This window comes from Choloepus didactylus, chromosome 10, assembly GCF_015220235.1.
Source record: "Choloepus didactylus isolate mChoDid1 chromosome 10, mChoDid1.pri, whole genome shotgun sequence".
In the NCBI taxonomy this organism is placed as follows: domain Eukaryota; kingdom Metazoa; phylum Chordata; class Mammalia; order Pilosa; family Megalonychidae; genus Choloepus; species Choloepus didactylus.
In genome coordinates, this window is record NC_051316.1 from 55,138,884 (window position 1) to 55,158,354 (window position 19,471).

The following is a 19,471-nucleotide window of genomic DNA, read 5'->3' on the forward strand; positions in this document are numbered from 1 at the left end:
AATGCTTCCTCTCATCTGTTGTCCTACACAGAACTATATTATTGGATGTTAGTGTATTACATGAATGAGGGAAATGAGAGTTAAGCAAAGGTAAACAGCCTTCTTTGCAATAGGGCTTATTATGTTCTTTGAGGTTCCTATCTGCACTGTAACTCTCTAACACATGGAGAAAAAGATGCCACAGTTATTTGACAACAGCATATGGTAGGACTAATGTTCCATCAGAAATGTTATGGAAAAAATTGATCTATTATGATTCTTGCATTTTTAGTTGTATGTGAGGTAGAAATGGCTCAAGTGCTCAAGTACTTCACATGCTGAACATATTTTAGAATGAAAATGGATGATCCTTAGCATCAAAATAAATTCTGTGATTTATTCCTATTATTTTGGTATTTTTCTATTTGAAAGAACATTTAGCCATCTATGAACCTGGACATTTCCATTCTGTGCACACACAATCAGGTTGTTGCCTTAATATTAACTAAAATCTGTGCCTGGAGGATCACATTGTTTATATATAAACTGCTATAGAGGCATAGGATATATATAACCCTTTTAAGAACTCTAGTAGCTTCAACTCACCTAACATTTTCGTATAGAAAGTGTTCTACTTCTCTTTTAGTATGTTATGCAGGTTTCAGTTGTACTAGTTTCTGTAGGCGTTTCCTCTTTGGTAACTGGATAGGAGACTGTGGTTTCATTCTGTTTGCTTGGCTTGTAACAGGTCTTTGTCTATGCAGGAGCAGATGCTCAGCAGCCCTTACCTGGCATTGCACATCTCTACTTCCTTGCCCCTCTCTCCTTTGATAGAAAGACTCTGATAGTATGTGTTTTGGTGAGGTTTCCAACATGGCATTTTGCTGGAATGTCATCCTTCAGTCTTCTATTGGTTGAGCTCAGTCACTGCAGCAGGGAGTCCAGGCTGCCCATGGTCCTGTGAATAAAGTGCTTGTTGGCTTCGGTATGGCCTTATGTTCAGAGACCCATGCACAGAGCTGAAGGGCTGTGAAATAAAGCTTGGTATGGTCTCTTTGTATAGGTTTTTAGAAGCATTGTTCATGTTCTGATGCTGGTTTGCGCTGTCTACTTCCTTTGTAGAAGTCCAAGGAAGTCCTGGTCCCTAAACATCTCTGGCTCTTGATGTGCTATTGAAGATTTTGGAATTCCTTTCACACTGCCCATCTGATCCTGATAGAAGGAAGATAGAGAAATTGAAAGGAAAGGTCCCTGATAAAGTTGTCAATTGCACAGATCTTGGTTCAATGGTAAATTATTTATGAAAGCCAGACAAATAGAGGGGAACTCCTGGCTTACCTCAAATGGAGCTGGGCAGGCCTAGAAGCTGACTAGGTAGTTGGGGTGACGGCAAGTAGGGGCCAGGAAGAAAAAGTCTCCCCAGTGGAGGTAGGATGAGTTACAAGTATTGCTCAAGCACTTGCTAAATATTGAATGGAGAGCTTTATTTGAGGGGGTCAGAACTTCGGAAGCTGCATTTGTCTGTAGAGTTGGGCCCATTGCACAGGTTTTCTGCTGAGACTTGATGATCTTAAGCTTCAAATGCCTTGGCAAATTCTGACCTGTTATTTTGGGTCTTGTCTACAGCTGGGGTCTTTTGGGAGACAGCTCTATCACTTTATACTACTGCCAGCGCTCAAGTGAAGCGGCTTGCATTACAAGCTTTGCCAGTGTTTGTGTAGGATGGCTATACACTGCATGGAGAGAAAGCAGCAGCTTTATGTGTTTGCCTCCCCTCAGTTTCAACCGCTGGGATCTTTATTGGCAATGCTGAGAGAGGAGGATGAAATGTTGTATTTAAAAATGATCAGAACTCAAACCATAGAGTTTAAAAGTGAAAGCCTTGGAGTCAGGTTGATTTAGGTTTATCTTTGCCTCCTACTGCTAGCTAGTAGTACTAATATCTTCATTTGTTCATTTGGGTATAATATTACCTATTTTATAGGATTGTTTTGAGTACTATGTAAGTTAGTGTATGGTATAACACCTGACCTAAATGACTAATTAGGTGTATACCTTGCTTAAATATGTGAAAGAGACCTGGTGCTTTAATTGTTCTTCAGTTTTAGGAAGAGACTGACCTTGGAGGCATTAGCCAGTTCAACAATAATAGAGAACAAAAATAGGGAAAGGGAGTTTGAAGCAATAAGCCTCTATTATACCAGGTAATCTGTTTTCACAACCTCTAATTGAAATGATTTTAGCAAAATAAATTAAGCTTGAGCGTTATGGCATCCTTGGCCTTGTCCCCTAGAAACTGCTGCAAATATATTATTTGCAGAACCACCAAAGTAAATTTCAAAAGACTTTGTTATCACTTATCACAGGTTTGATTGTCTTTGGGGGAGTCATTCAAGTAAGAGTCGTTGGATAATAGCAGGGATATTTATTTTATCAGTTCTAAGAATAATAATTTATATTTTCCAGAGGTTTTGTGTCCTTTAGCCTGTTCAGTACTCCAAGCAGCTCTGTGAGGTCATCAGGGTTGGTGCTATCATCTTATAAGTTGTTCATGAAGAAAGACTCAAAGCGCAGAAAATTTCAATGATTTTTCACTCTGATCAATGACAGAGCTGGGGTTATAACCTGAGTGTTTTAGGCCAGCAATCTTTGTTCTCTGTCGTCTTCTTAGATATGAATGTACAGGTTTGGGCATGTCTAGGGACTCAGTCAAGGTTATTTTTGGAAGATAGTACAGTCAGAAATAAAACTTAGATTTCTCCAAATGTAGGAATTTCAGAGGAATGATTTCATCTAAATTCACTTTCAGATTAAAAATGGTTTCCTATAATATAGCACTCATTTATTAGTTCAGATTCATTGCTTCAGTAATGACTTTTAAATAGGATTCTATTATTTGATTGGACAGAAGTCTGATTGGACTACAGTTAAGAGATTGCATCACTATAAATAGAGTGGGATAAAATCTTTTACATAATTTGATTGAACTTTTATGAGGCCTCTCACAAGTTAGAACCTAGGCATTTCTCTGAAAGGATATGTACTTCGACAGCTTTCCAGATAGCAAACTTCCCAATGTGGAGTTTGTTGTAGAGAGTGCTAGTTAAGGGAATTTGAGAATTTAATTATCTCCTCTGGCACTTCCGCTTATGTTACCTGAGGCAGAGCTTCATTAACTGCTCCATCAATAATTTTCCTAATCCAAAAGCTGGAGCAAGTGAGATTAGCACACTGAGTAGGGACTCATTCTAAGAATCCAAAGTGGAAACAGAACAACACTGGAAAGCTTTTAGTGTATATGGGAAATAATAGAACTGGTTGTCAGACCATTGGCGTAGTTATTGAGAGAGCCTTGTTAATATATATAAATGAATTTAATGTCTCTCTTTATTAGCATCATGAGGAAGCTGAAACGGATTTGAAGGCATTAAAGTTTCCTCATAATTGCATAGGAATGTGCCTTATCTCTGATATTCAGAATTTGACTCTGAGAAAAGTGTATGGGAAAAGTACATTTAAAAAATTTTGAGCATTTGTGGACTGCAGTAAATTAATAATTGATTGATAAATTCTAATAAAACCAGAATCTTTTCCTGTCACCCTTAACTCTTATACCACTTCCTCTATTCTTCTCTCTCTCTCTGCCCTTTCACCAGTCATGTTGGATTATTGTTACAAAACTGCATTCTTTGCAGCCATTTTTGCCAAAGATTGGATAAATATTTTTAGCAGATTTTCTGTTTAAAATTTCCAGTCAGCATAATAGACTAATATTTAGTTGAAGGAGCAGTAAAAGCACAATAATTTGTGATTAAGAATATTGCTAAAGAGTTTTCCCGTATTCCAATTAGAGTAGAATTTTTAGGAAAAGGTGTACGATGTGATAAAATTGGAATGGATGGGATGAGAGACAGAAGACAGAAGATAAATTTTGTTATTGGTTTCTTAAGATGATATCTGAAGTTGAATGTGACTTCTAAATCAATGTGCAAAAAACCAAACCAAAAGAAAACCCCCAAACCAGAAGGATCTACTAGAGATGGAAAGATAAAAGTATACTCCAAATTATTTACTCTGATTCAATGATTGTTTGCTAATATCAAGTAAGGAATCTGGTCTCAACATACATTGCCATTTGGAATCGAGGAGTTATTTGCTGTAATTTTAGACCAGCCTTTACATAGACTCACATTTTGCTGGTAGTAATCTTGGTAATACATGTCTGTGGCTCTTGAATAATGATTGCTTTATATTTCATTTCTCAGTAAATTAAAGTATATAGTGTAATAATTTTAGCAGATGATGGTTTGATTAGTCAATATTATCTTTATTAGTATATTAATGTTTCATTTTCTCTCTCTTTCTCCTGGTTCTAGGGTGTGGATGAATGGAACATAGCTCGCCTAAATACAGTCTTGGATGTGGTTGAGGAAGAGTGCGGTATTTCTATTGAGGGTGTAAATACCCCTTACCTCTATTTTGGCATGTGGAAAACCACATTCGCGTGGCACACCGAGGATATGGATCTCTACAGCATTAATTATCTCCACTTTGGAGAGCCCAAGTCTTGGCAAGTTACATGCTTAATATTCATTTGCTTTGAAGTTTTGAAATTTGGGCATTTGAACATACTGGAAAGGACTATTTTGTTGTTGTTTGGTGGATTGAGCTTTATATGAATTGTATTTGCCTGTAATAACTAATTGTCTTCCTCTCTGCCCAAGGTTTTGCTAAGAAACCATAAAGCCAGTGCAGACTAGTGTATCTAAAATGGCCTACTGACCATTTTGTGGGTCATGAATTGATAGATATTTTTGTCTTGAAGGCTTTGTTAGGCATCCTCTCTGAGCATTTGTTTGGAGGTACCTGAGAGGAAGTTAGTAGTGAGAAGTTAACTTGAGGATATAGAGTTTCAGGTAACCTTAATGATCATCCGGTCTGGCCTCCTCAGAATAAATGACACATTCCATTTAGTATGTAGGGGCTGGAGGGAGAGGAGGGATAAGTCAGGAAGCCTGTTAATGCTTTTTGGATGATGGGTGTGGGGAAAAGAGTAAATTAATGTTAATATATTTTCTTATCTTGGAATTTCCTGTTTTTGAGCCCCCATCTCCATTTTTATGAGCAATGATTTTAAGATGTACCTCTCTATGAAATGTTTCATATAGTACATTAGTTACACATTTATAATTATTAGCCTGTCAATCACCCTGTTATCCTTTGTGGTCATCCAATTTCATGTTTGAACTTATTTTCATGGTTTTTAGTCTTAGCAGAGTTTGAATATCAATTCTATTTTCTGTACTACATTTACATGCAGAATAACACACAAATAGAAACATGCAAAGCATTAACATGACATCAAGTATAGCAAAAATTCATAGTGATCAAATGTGACGTTTAATTGGAAGGAAAGTTTTAGATGGAAAGACAAAGTTCTAGGACGTACAAGAAATTTTTCTTTTTGTGATCTAAAAGAAGTTAGTGGGAAGCTGATAAACTTATGGTAAAAGTGTTTTACTTACACATTTCATTTAATAAATTCTCAGCACTCTGCTCTTTCAGTGAATAAGTTAAAAAATTTTAACAGCTAGTCCAGGATCTAGAGAGGCTCAGTTGATGATAGGACAGTGTGATGTGATTATTCATTACAGTGGTGTTTTTTGTGGGTTAGTTGTTGGGTACAACTGTGGGTCCTTGTGTCATATTTCTTCAACACCACACTAAAATCTGTTGGAATGCCATCCTTTAGTACTTCAGGGGCTTTACACTGAAAGACTGTGAGAAATATTTTAAACCATACATAGACCACCTGGGCAGTTTCTCAGCTTGCGACTCTTTCTGACATCCACTTTCAATGTGAATAAAGTAAATGACATGGATAAATTGCTGGTGAAATGTAGTGTATAGGCAACTTGCCTTTGTTTCCAAATGATGCTTTGGTTCTGCTAAAGGAATGTGAAAAGTTAAAGCAAAGCTTTTTTGGAGATTTGCTAGAAATTAAGTAAGGAAGATGCTGTGACTTTGTGTTTTTGGTATTAAAAGAGTTTAGATGATCACTTTAGTATATTTTGGTCAGGAGTAAGACTGATCATAGAATCTTTCTCTTTGGAAAGGAGCCCCACTGTTCATGAGTGGGAATATTTATGCCCATTTCCAAAGTATTTCTTTCTCCCAGCATGTATATTTTCAGTAATTAATTACTCTGTTAGTTATTAAACATATATACTCCATTATTTGCACTAAAGGTATGTTTATATTATTACTATTATCTTTAACCTTAACTTTTATTTATAGTGGTAAAATAAAACAGCAATGTGTTATAACAGCTAACCTAGATTCCATTTTCTAAGATAACTACTGTAGGAAAAGAGTGACATAAATGGCTCTGAGGATAATTCCCAGTAGATTTATAAAGGTTATATTAGCTTATCATAAATAATTTGGAAATAAACCTTATCATTAAAATTCATTTTAGTAATTGTATTAAGCTGTTTGAAAAGAGCTTTGGATGGTAGTCAAAGCAGTACAAATTCATGTAAATGTTGTAAGGTAGTCTGAGTAGGAGACGGAGCTTTGGTCAGGGGACCAGCAATGAAGGCTCCATTCCTTAGTCTGCCACTAATGTGGGTGACTGTGGACAAAATTGCTGTTCTTTTCTGTATCCCATTTTCCTCACTTGCACAGTGACAGAGTTGAGCTGGATTATCTCCAGTGCTCTAATTCTGTGATTTGTGATACTAATCATAAGAATATTTTTACTTAACAAAATGAGAGAGTGACTAGGTGCATGCATGGGCATATGGGTGTTGGTTTCCTTCTCTTGTCCTCTCCTTGTTAAGTTGCATCTACCCTTGGTCGTGGTTCAGTTGCCTTTATTATTTTCCAGTGGGTGTTCTCCTGCACTTGACATCTCTTCCCCAGCAGTCTCTTTCTCTCCCTCCCCCAGCTTTTTATTGTAGCAAAATATATATGGCACAAAATTTCTCTTTTTAACCACATTCATTTGTACAGTTCTGTAGTACTAATATTGTGATACTATCACTGACATTCATTACCCCTACTTTTTCATTTTCTTCAAATACAGATTGCTAGCTTATAAGCTAAAACTCCATCTTCCTGCTCAACCCCACCCCCTACCCCTGCTCTTGCTGGTAACCTATAAACCACCATCTATCTCTATGAAATTTCTTTCTTCTAGGTATTTCATACAAATGAGATCATATAATAGTTGTCCCTTTGAATCTAGCTTATTTTGCTCAACATGATGTCTTCAAGGTTCATCCATGTTGTAGCATATATCAGTACTTCATTTCTTTTTCCAGCTGAATAATATCCCATTGGGAGTATATACCACATTTTGTTTACCCATTCATCTGTTGATAGCCACTTGGGTTGCTTCCACCTTTTGGCTATTATAAATACTGCTGCTATGAGCATTGGTATACAAATATCTGTTTGAGTCTCTGCTTTCAATTCTTCTGAGTGGAATTTCTGGGTCAGTCTGGGTCATAGGGTAATGCTATTTTCAATTTTCTGAGGAACTGCCAAGCTGATTTCCACTGTGGCTGCATTACTCTAGGGTGCCATGCAGTGTTTAAGGGTTCCCGTTTCTCTGCATCTTCACCAACACTTGTTATTTTGTTTTTTAAATAGCAGCCGTCTTAGTGGGTGTGAAGTAGCCTGTATCTCTTTTGGGTTCACAGGCTAGCATTTCACCTTGCATTCAATTCAACCTTCTTCAGTTTAACCTTCAGGCAAGCTCTGGTATGGTTATTGAAGACTGCCTATGAGTCCCTTCTTACTTCCATACTCATGAACGCTGCCATTTATCAGTGTAACCCTCGGACTTATCCTGAAGTCTTTTTGGCCCTTATACTGTCTTTACCTCAGATACCTCACATGTAGTTGTGGCCATAGCTCCTCCATTCCCCATCTTTTGTGTGCCTTGAGGTCAACACCCATGTCTTTTTGCCTTTGAATCATTACTTCACACTGGGTCCTGGCTGTAGGACTGATACTCTGAAAATACTTCTCATATGAATCAGCAGTGTGCTAAGTTTGTTTTTTTGATCAGTTTGTCTAAGGGCAGGCAAGGAAATATATGTAACATTTCGTAAAGACTCTTGTCTAAAATATAAATATTAATAATAACATGTTTCCCGAGTTTTCCGAGTAGCTGCAGATAATGTCGAGCTCCAGGCAGGAGTCCTGAGACATACGTCTCTGGCCGCTATGTGTGGCCAAATTTTTGCCAAGTAAGTATTCACAAACACAGGTTTATATTGAAGAGACTTTACAGGAGCCAATGATTTATTTAGACATTTCTTGCATTAAGATTTAAAGGATAAAGAATCCTTAAACAGATAAAAAACTGTTTTTCCAGTCAGGAGTTAAGTATTTATTTTCTTGGAATGAATATCGACTTCGGAGCCGGAAGAACTGTTTTAAAATCCCAGCTCTGTTACTTACCAGCTCAGTGACTTAAGGCAAATCACTATACTCCTTTCATCATGAGTTTTCTTTAACTACCATATTGAAGCCTGTTTTATTCTCTGTTTACTTAAAGGATTGCTGGGAGTGTCCAGTGATATGCTGAATGTAAAAGTGCTTTCTAAACTGTAAAGTATTATACAACTATTCACAATGATTATTCTTTTAATAATCTTAGGAAAATAAGTCATTTTTGGTCATGATAGTTACTCAAATTCTGAACTTTATAGAAATGATATGCTTGTGTATAATAGTTTCAAGGATAAATAAAATATTGTTCTTCCTTCCAAGCAAAATGTATGGTAGTGATTGTGCTGGTTTGTATATCTATGTCCCCCTGAAAAAGCCATATTCTTTAGTGCATTCTTGTGGGGACAGAGTATTAGTGTGGATTGGGTTGGAACCTATTTGTTCAGTGTCCGTGGAGATGCACCCCACCCAACTGTGGGTGATAACTCTGATTGGATAATTTCCATGGAGGTGTGGCCCCGCCCATTCAGCATGGACCTTGATGAGTTTACTGGAGCACTATATAAGTTCAGACAGAAGGAGGGAACTTCCTACAGCCAAGAGGGACACTTTGAAGGATGCACAGAAGCTGAGAGAGGAGCTACAGATGAGAGACAGTTTGAAGATGGCCATTGAAAGTAGGCTCTTGCTCCAGAGAAGCTAAGAGAGGACAAACGCCCCAAGAGCAACTGGAGTGACATTTTGAAGAGGAACTGCAGCCTAGAGAGGAACGTCTTGGGAGAAAGCCATTTTGAAACCAGAACTCTGGAGCAGACGCCAGCTAATAGAGGTTTTCCAGACGCCATTGGCCATTCTTCAGTGAAGGTACCCGATTGTTGATGCATTACCTTGGACACTTTATGGCCTTAAGACTGTAACTCTGTAACTAAATAAACCCCCTTTATAAAAGCCAATCCATTTCTGGTGTTTTGCATTCCGTCAGCATTAGCAAACTAGAACAGTGATTTGAGATAATTTCATTGGATATGGAATTCAGATGGTACATAAAGTCCTTCTTTCCCAGACTGTGTCTAAGCACAATTAGAAACTTTTAGATTTGCTCTGTAGAGAATGAAATAGGTAAAGGGTAAGATGACATATCTTAAGCAATGAAAAGGTCCACAGTAAGGAAAGAAGGTTTTCCTGATGCTTTTAACACAATTAAGGATGAACTATAGTATTTTGGACTGGATTAAGTTTTGTTCAACAAACTCTGAGGTTTTGTTAAAATTCCATGTAGTGTTAAGAAGTGTCAAAATATTCAGGATAGATGTAAACTTTGAAACTTTATTTGTAAGGCCATTTGTGCAGTATAATGTAGTGTTTAAGAGCACAGATTTTGGTACCAGAGTTTTGTGTTTGAGTCCCAGCATTGTCTTACTGGGTATGTGACTGTTTGGTTTGCTAAAGCTGCCGAAATACAATATACCAGAAAGGGACTGGCTTTTAACAAGTCGGGATTTATTAGTTTACAAATTGAAGTTTTAGGGCCATGAAAGTGTCTAAATTAAGCCATCAAGAAAAAGATACCTTCTCTGAAAAAAGGATGCTGGCATCTGGTGTTCCTCTGTCAGATAGCAAGGCACAAGGCCGGTGTTTACTGGTCCTTTTTTCCTGGGTTTTGTTGCTTTCAGCTTCTGGCTTCAGAGGCTCCCTCTGTCAGCTCCTTTGGGGGCTTTTTCTTCAAGCTCTCTAGGTGTTTGTCTCTGAGCTTGCTGAGATTTTTCGGTCTTTTATCCTATAAAGGACTCCAGGAAAGGATTAAGACCCACTTTGAATTGGGTGGGTCACATCTCAATTGAAACAACCTAATCAAAAAATCCCACCAACAATAGGTCTGCACCCACATGAATGGATTAAAAGAACATGGAATTTCTGGGGTACATAAAAGCTTCAAACCAGCGCACTGACCTTAGGCAATTATGACATAATCTATATGTTTCAGTTTCCTCACCTAAAACTCTCAGATGATTCTGGTGCTCACCTTGTATGGTAGTTGTGAGAATTAAATAAAATACAGTGTACAGAGCTCATATCATAGTTCCTGCATATCCTAAGTGCTCATTTCATGCGTTCATTGAACAAATACACACTGCATGTCTTTGTGGTATGAAGGGTTTTAAACACAGTCCACATAGTTCTTGTATTAATAAGAATTCTTAGTTCTAAATGACAGAAACCCAACTAAAGCAAAAACGGTAGTTGGGATAAACTAGAAGCATGGCTCAGTCTGGGGATCAAATGCTGCCACCAGGTGTCTATTTCTGTCTCTCCTTCCATTACTCCCGGACTCCAGCTTCCCCTCTCACTCCACCCTGTCTCTTCTCCCTTTCTTCCCAGGATGGAGGAGTAGCTGTTTACTTATAAATACATACTTGATTAAAGTTGAATTGTAGAATTCAACTCTTACTTTTTTAAAGAAAAAGCAAGTTAGTGAAATTGACCTTAGCATGTTTAATGTGCATCTTCTCCATTCAACTGTGAGCTCCTGGAGGGGAGGAACTCTTTCAGTCAGTGCCTGGCACAGTGCCTCACACAAGCTCAGTGAATATATGTTAGTTGAACTGTTTTACTGAAGGAATTCCTTATTTGAGATTTTTTTCTTTTAACTCCTAAAGCAAAACATTACCTTAGGGATTGGGCAGCTTGGTAATATTGAATGATACTTGAATTAGCAACCCGTGGTACTAACTGCTACTTGTTAATTTATCTATTTAGTAAATTTAGACCCATTACTATGTTCTAACTAAAAATTGGGTAATGGCAAAAGCTATATATTTTTGATGATTTGTGTAGAAAAAATACTCTTGGAATTTAAAAGTGGTTTGTTTCTGTTTTTAAATGATTTTCCTGGAGAAATTTACCCTCAATTAAAAAAATAGACTTTCATAAATACTTTAAAATGAAAGTATTAATAAAATGAACTGCATGAGTGATTCTCATTTTTAGGCATATCCATAAATATTTTTTATATTGTTAAAAAATTGGAGGGGTCTGTATAAAAAAACTGTAATATTAATTTTGTACTTAACTGCTAGCTATATTTGTAGGAAGAAGAGAGTACAGTGATAATTGGTAGCAAAAATATTTAGTGATCAAATGGATCATATTTTACTTAGATCCGAATATCAGATTCCTGAGCTGATTTGAAGGTAAGCACAGCTACCACTATCACACATGCACATGCCTGTGACCCAAACAGTGATGCTCTGTAGACCATGCTGAGCACAGAGTTCTCTAAAGGAAGCATCAGTGGCATGTAATGTTTGTGATTTATACATAAATCTCACTCTTTCCTGAAGTGATGAGATGTAATGCATTTTCACTAATTGATCAGTAACTGGATTATCATTCAGGAACTTTAAACCTCGTAGTAATTAAGTACTCTTGATATCCATAATGAGCATAGCACATAAAGGGGCTTGTAAATTCCCCTTGAGGATGCCTCTTATATTCTAGTTGCTACTCTTTCGATTAAAACCACCACCACCACCAAACTACAACCCACTTCCCCCTCAGGTGAAAAGAAATTGATAAATCAAATCTGTAACATTTAGGGAAAATCAGAAGGTTAATTCAAATTTATTTACCATGTACTTAATGGAAAACAAGCATTAGTGCTGGTAGCCTTGCAATTTACCATGAAGTATGTAGTGGTTCACAAATTATTTTGTCTGGCTTAACTTTTTTTCCATATTTCTTGCCTTTTTATGTGGTTTAATCTTGCTGTTTAGATAGCAATTTGTATAAAATGTGTGTTACTTAATATTTGTTTTGCAAAAACTACTCTTTGACTTGAGCATATAGGGAAGTGGCTCTCTTCGTGATTGCACTTCTACTGCTAGGCCAGGAAATACATTTATAAAAGTTACCTCTAAAGACCTTAAATGTGTTCATTCTTTATAAGCTTACTTTTCAAGGAGTAGAACTTGAGCCGAGTCATGAAGTATGTTGTTTGTTCTTAGTGACTCCATTTCATTTAGTGAACTCCTTTTATGTGTGCTAGGAACTGTGTTAATCACTTTAAGAAATCATCTCAACCCTGACAACAACTGTTCAGTAGGTATTTAGATGAGGACTCTGAGCCTTACTTAAGAGCCTTGAATGGTTTATCTAGTGAGTAGTGAGCCTTGCACCTGGGATCAGACTCTTCATTTGTCTGGCTCTTCCCATAGATTTAAAGAGAAAAGGTTTTATTTTTGTTTGAATTTTTTTTTTTTTTTTTTTTTTTTTGTTGTTGTTGTTTTTTGTTTTTAAATTTTTTGATAAAAAAAAAAAGCTATTGCATTAAAAAAAAAGAGAGAGAGAAAAGGTGAGGACAAAGATACAGGAGAGTAGGCAGGAAGAAAGCCTGCCTGGTTTTGATTTTTACAATAATTTACTTTTAATGAGATTTTCTGCAGAACCAAAAGAGAAATAAGCCTTTAGTTTTTTGACAAAACTATGTCATAAGAGAAAAGGTTTTCAAAAATATAAAAAGTGTCCATAATTGATAGATTTATAAGGGTCAGGAAACCTCTTGGAAGTTAAGGTAGGAGAAATCTCTGGCCCAGCTTCAGGTACATGGCACTTTGGATTTGTTCTTTAGATATTTTACTTGGAAATATACTTGAATCTAGGAACAGTACTTGGGGACAAAGGAGGCAGAATTTGAGATCAGCTTTTGAAGGCTGTAACACAGTCCTCCTTATTCCTTACAGTGGTGCAGGAGAAATAATTTTTAGTTTTTTCTTGCTTTTCCCCATGTTATTTGGAATCTATTTTAATTCACTTTAAAAATGATGTCTGCATTGGATTTCTCTAGATTGAAGATATTTGGTTGAGATTGTCTTTGCTTCTTGAGATAGAAACTCAAAATGAACTAGTTAGCCAAAAGAAGAATTTATTGGCTCAAGCAGCCATAAAAAGTCAGGACATCTGAAACCACTGTAAGTCCATTGTAAATCCATCAAGGTAGCTGATCCTGAGCTCCACTTGTCTTTGTATGTTGCCTGCATTCTTATCCCCAGCTTGTATTTTCCCAACTGTGTTACCAAAGAGAAGGCCGCCTGGCTTGGGTCACAGGGCCCACCTCTGTGGTGGTAGGGCCAGAGTTATGAAAATTGGTGACTTCCATCAGAATTATGTGTTTGTGGTTGGGGGAGATAGCTTCTTATAAGAAGGGAAAGGGTCATTACCTGAATTATGAGGAACAAGTGCTACACAAGGAAGAAATAAAAAAACAACAGATGTCTCCCACAGATCTGGATGACACAGAAGAGTCCCAAATAAATGTTTAGATACTTGTTTAAAATCTTATGCAGCCTGATTGAATTACCCTATCTGGCTCTTAAATTATTTTTTTGAAATATTTGAAAAAATATTCTGTGGGAATATTTGCTTAAGATGTCATGTATATATACACACATATAAATTGTTAGCCTATATATAAAGGCTATCAAAATTATTACAGTGTATTCTTGTTTAACTTATCTCGTGTACAAACATTTCTAGCAAGTGATTGATAACTTATATCCAAAGCACAGGCAGTTGGGAGGAACTAAATCTGTACTGGCTTTGAAACTAAAGAATCTATAATTTTTAAGTTTTTTCTTACTGATTGAACCAATATTGCCTGCTTTTTTGGGATTTATATAACTCTAGTAGTTTGTACCACTTTATTAGGTCCTATACTCTTAGATATTTCTTTCGTTGATTTTGTGTTTTGATCTTGTCTCCCCAACTAGGGGTTTAGCTACTTGAGGAGGTGCCACATGTCCTCTCCTTTTGTAGGGCCAGTCATCAAACTGGGCACAGATAGGCATGTTTAGTAATTGGAGCAGGTTTTTGGGATCTGCTAACTTGTATATTATATACATGATAGCTTAATGCTTCCTAAAGTCATTTTTGCTCTTCCTATAATATGGTTTTTTGTGTCTTATGGATAAATATGACACAATTAGTCTATGAAATAATAGAGTCATATATCCTGTGCAGAATAGAATTGGCCTGATATATAGGAAGTTATAGAATTTAGAGAAATTTGTTTGTTAGAAAGTTTTAGATGCTTTGCTATATTTCACTTTTCAGTGATATCAGATTTGTTTAGTTTGCCTAAGGAATATACAGAAAATTCACCCAAAATGTAATATAGTCATTTGTGAATCGATTATTCCTCCTTCCCTCTCAGTGACTACTTATTTGTGTGGGTTCATAGTGGTTGAAAGCTCCACAAGTGGTTTCCTTAATCTAGGACTCATGCATAAAGTTTCTGGAGGACATAGCAGCCAGTTCCATGATCTCTGAAATGATTTTCTGGTCAGAGACAAAAAGGCCATTTTGTCTCTGATAACTTGATAATTGCACTTAAAGTGATTACATAATGACCATCCTTGTTCATAGGGAATGCCCGTGGAAGTATTATGTGTTCAAGGAGTAAGATGTTTGTGCAACCCGCTCTAAAATGTTCAGAAAATAGATGATAAGTAGTAGAATGATACAGAAAAAGTTGCAAAATGTTAAAATTGGTGGATCTGTATATCTGGGGGTTGGAGGTATGTTGGAATTCTCTGGATGGGGTTTGTATTACTTTTGCAACTGTATTGTATGTTTGAAATTATTTCAGAATAAAACGTTTTTTAAAAAAAGTACTTGAATTAGATGGGTGGCCTTCTTTGTCTTCATCTCCTATATGTTATCTCTGCCTTTTTTATTTTTTGCATGTGCTTTGTGTTATCTTTCGGTAGTTTGGTTGCTTTGAATAATGGGTGCTTTGTTAAGCCTCTCAGTTCTCGAAGAAGTTCCAAACTGTAAAGAAGTTGTGTAGATAGTTTTCCCTTGAAGGTTAAACTTCAATTATGGGTAATCTCTGAAAATACTTCAATACTTTGTTGGCATAACTTGTAGAACTCTGTAAACCAATTGTAGTAGAACCTTTTAAGCCATTTTAACTTATTCATGGATGGTAAAATTACATTTGAATAAATGATCATTTGGAAAGGATACTGAGTTTTATATAAGGTAAGGTTGTTGGAAAAAATTGGCTTTGGAAAAATTTTGATATGGGCAAATAGGTATGAATGAGCAAGGTTTTCACTTATTACCAATTTTTGAAGTTACTGTATTTTAGGTTTTTCTTGAAATAGCATTTATTTTCATATTTATTAATGCTCAATCCTATTTTAAAACATTAACACCAAAGTTGGTGAGTTACAGTTTAATTTGTTTGTTCCTTTTATTTCTTATTTATTTATTGAGGACCTATCTTTGCCAGGTACTAGGCTAGGTGCCATGATACCACAGTGAACAAGAGATATGGCCTTCATTAAACTTAGAATTTAGATATACACTTTTTAAGCACCTTCCACTTTTTTTTTTTTAATGGCAGTAGCAAAATTCTTGTTCTCAGCAAAATAGAATCAAAATCTTATATGGAATTCAAATGTTAGAACACTCATGTATAAAGAGAAATAATATTTTCTATGATGGGTTCCTACTTTGGAAGGCACTGACCTAGAGCAGAGACTTCAAAGTTGCCATAAATGAAAATTTCTTCAGAAAATAAATGTACAAAACTAAAAATAAAGGCAGAATTGCTCTGGCTGAAATGCGGGTGGTGGGTACTTCTCCCTCACCCCTCCTTCATTGAGGAACCTTCAGGAAATCCTGGAAGCACTGGGGGTTGCCATGGAATGCAATTTGAAAATTATTCATCTTGATCCTCTAGAACTAGAAAAAGGACTTTACACTGAATGTGTTATCTGTTCAGCATTTTGGGGAGGTCAGTGTTAAGCAGTAAAGATTTCCTTTAAGTTGTCCATAGTCAATATCAAATAATAATTCATAATACCCTTTTTCTTCTTTCATGAAACAAAGCATTGAATTATCTGCAGGACACGCTTATAACTTAGAAAAAATTCAGTAGGATAGGTAATAGGAAATATGTTGTTTCTTGAAAATTAGGTTTTGTGCAGTTATCTTATTAGGTCTTATAATGAAGATTTTAGACAAAGTCAGCTATTATTTTTTATTGCTCTGGATATTAATTTAAATGTATAGGAAATTGTACTATATTTTGAATCTGAGATTCAAATCAGAAAATCTCAGGAACTGTCTATCTAAAGCTTATTTATTCACTGAAACTCCCTGCTTGTCAGGTAGTTTGTAGTTTGTCTCACTGTGCTTCGCTTGCGACTGGTTGCAGATTTGGCTGCATCTAAATGTTTTGCCAAGAAGTAGGCCACAGATGGCATGAAGGTGAGGCTAAGCTCTGTCTGAACTCCTTGCATCTGATATCTTTGTAGAGCCTCAGCCCAAACGCCTTGTCTTCCAGGCCATACTTTTAGATGTCCAGCTTGTAGTTTTCAAGACTTATATGTAACTGACACCCTTTTAAAAACATCTTCATTGTTATTGTTGTAGCTTGGATTGCTTGGGAAACTGCTGGTGAGACTCTGATTTGGGTGCTTAGAGGTTTCTTGGGGAGTGCTCTGGGACACCTGTGAGGAAGGCAGTATTGGGCAGAAGGGGAAGTTGAACTGTTATGCTGTTGAATTAGAGCCCTCGCAAGATCTTCCACAGGCAGCTTGGGCTGGAATGGCCCTTAAGTTACCCCAAATTGAGGCAAGAGGGCCAACCCTTAATTCTCAGGCATGGATTATTCATTGCATGTGGACTGCTAACCTCCTTTCCCTGTGGGTGTATGGACAAGATCTTGTAGGAGGGAGCATCACTTGGGGTGAGTGTAATCTGGGGAGAGGAACCTTTTCTTGGTGAGGGCAGTGAGGGTCTCTCCAGAAGAGAGGGTCTGGGCAGCCTACCACAGTGTCCTTTACAGTCAGGTTTTATGTTTCTCGCACTCATCTGTTTTCAAGACTTGAAAATGAAGTAAGGATATTCTTTTTTCCACAGTTATGAGACTTCATAATTTGAAATTTTAATGCTTAAACTTTAGTAAATACAGAAATATTGAAACTTGCTAATCAACATCACCAGTAATATAAAAATTAGCCTACACATATATAAAATCCACAGTTGTTCGGTCTTCTTTTTGACACAATCCATTAGTAATATGTCTTGATTAAAATGTTTATTATAAATTAACTACTTCAGAACTTAAGAGCTTTTTGAAATATAATAAAGGTACTTTACCTTTGCTTCATGAAGTTTTTTTTTTTTTTGTCAGAAGAACCAAACAAAAACTTTGACTTGGTTTGATGGCTTTGTTCTTTGTATCTGTAATTTATTTAAAATGTCATTGTCTTTTACTTGATTCGTAAGGTACATGCTATAACTTTAGTTTTGAAGGCTAGAGAACTTTTTAAAAATTGTGTTTTAAAAGTAGAGGCAGGCAAGAAGGAATAGCCGGGAGAGAAGTATTTTGTATGAATACTGGAACCTTGAACTGTTAGCAGCCATAAAACTTTCTCTTCTGAAGGTTGGATCACCCTGAGTGATTTCAGTGATCATGTGAACAGTGGGTGTATCTTTGGAGAAGGAATGATTGAGAAGCCCCCATCATTTCCTTCTTGTTGGCATTTTTGTGGTGATTCATGGGAAAATGGGAATGGAATATTGGGCTGCAGAGCATATGTCTTGGGCGTCAGAGTCAGATAGGCCTGGGGTTTGGTGCCAGCTTTATCATCCACCTTGCTCAAGTGAATTAACGCCCAGAAGCCTTGGGTTCCTCTTCAGTAGAATGGAGATAGTAGTAGAACTTGCTAAAGATCTTAGTACAAGGTCCATCCCTCATATTATAAATACTCAATAAATGACAGGTATGATGAGCTCTAATGGTACCTGTGCCTCAGTTTTTCTTTTTCATTGAGCTCTCCAACTCGTTAGTAACTGTACAGAGCAAGTCAGGTACACAAGTTTATGCTAGTAGAAGAGGGGAGGGTCAATTCAGAGTTGTTGTCCATCAAAAAAATTGTCTTTGGGAATTTGACCTTGATCCTTCCCTGAGGATGACTGCAAGCCAAGCAGCAACAGCTAGCAGAAACAGAAACAAAGGAAGAAAGGGTATTTCATACACAGCCTCAGTAGGTCACACACAGAGGGAGCCCTGTTCAGGGACTGACTTGCCTGAGTGCAGCATGGACCTGGAAGGGCTTCTCCCCTCCCTGGTCCTAGGCTTGGTAAGACTGTCCTAGATGTCATAGGGTGCGTGGAATCTGGTCCAGTGGCAGACAGCAGGCACATCCCATCCCGTTAGTAAGAGCCACAGAGGGATGCCCCTGAACCATGGCAGCTGCCTTTGATAGCACAGTGACGGAGGTGTGGGCAGTAAGTGGGGAGCTGAGATCATTTGTTCCTAAGAACGTCGATTGCCCCCAGGCTCCCAGGAGAAACTAGGGAGATTTTGAGGGAGTAATCTTAAGAAATACAAGTTACCCCTTGAGAAGTGCTATAAAGAGGTAAGTGGAGTGAGCATATGTTGAAAAGATAACTACAAAGAGTACCAGTTCAGAGAGAAAACCTGAGACTGAGAAATGGATCTAGTACATTTTGGAAAATGTAGCTTTACTTACTGATAATTTGAAATGTCACCCTGATCTTATTCAGTTCAAGATAGTGTTTATATCATAGCCACCAGGCTACTGTCATTTTAGGTCAATTTTTTCAGTAAACCACCCAAAGATATCCTTGGAAGGGGTTCATTCTGTTTTCTTTGGCGTCTAAAATGTATCATTTTTTTTAGTTCATATAAGACTTTGGTTTTAAATAAAGCATTATTCTGTAAATATCTAATGGTGTCTTCATATGCATACAAGTGATTCATAGTTTCTTAATTTGGCAGAACTGTTGGCAATATTCATTATATCTGAAAAAAAAAACTGTCTTAAGGCTGAAGTAACAACTATTAATTTCAGCAAACGAGCGTATACTTGAGGGTGTATGATGGTAGGTGTTTTATTTAGTGGTTTTCAAAAGATACAAAGAAGTGCAAGACACATGTATAGCCTCAAAGAATTAGGAATTAGCTATATAATTGAGCAACTGTGGCATATGA

At 36.9% G+C, this 19,471-nt stretch overlaps 1 protein-coding gene across 10 annotated transcripts in view; it reads left to right on the top strand.

The window, feature by feature from the left end:
• The window catches only part of KDM4C (lysine demethylase 4C), a 517,981-nt gene that overhangs the window by 124,127 nt on the left and 374,383 nt on the right, over window positions 1–19,471 (top strand). For all 10 annotated transcript variants that reach the window (XM_037798517.1, XM_037798518.1, XM_037798531.1 and 7 more), the window contains one exon: window positions 4,356–4,549. In XM_037798517.1, the coding sequence (XP_037654445.1) occupies window positions 4,356–4,549 (194 nt within the window). The remainder of the gene's footprint in view (window positions 1–4,355; window positions 4,550–19,471) is intronic.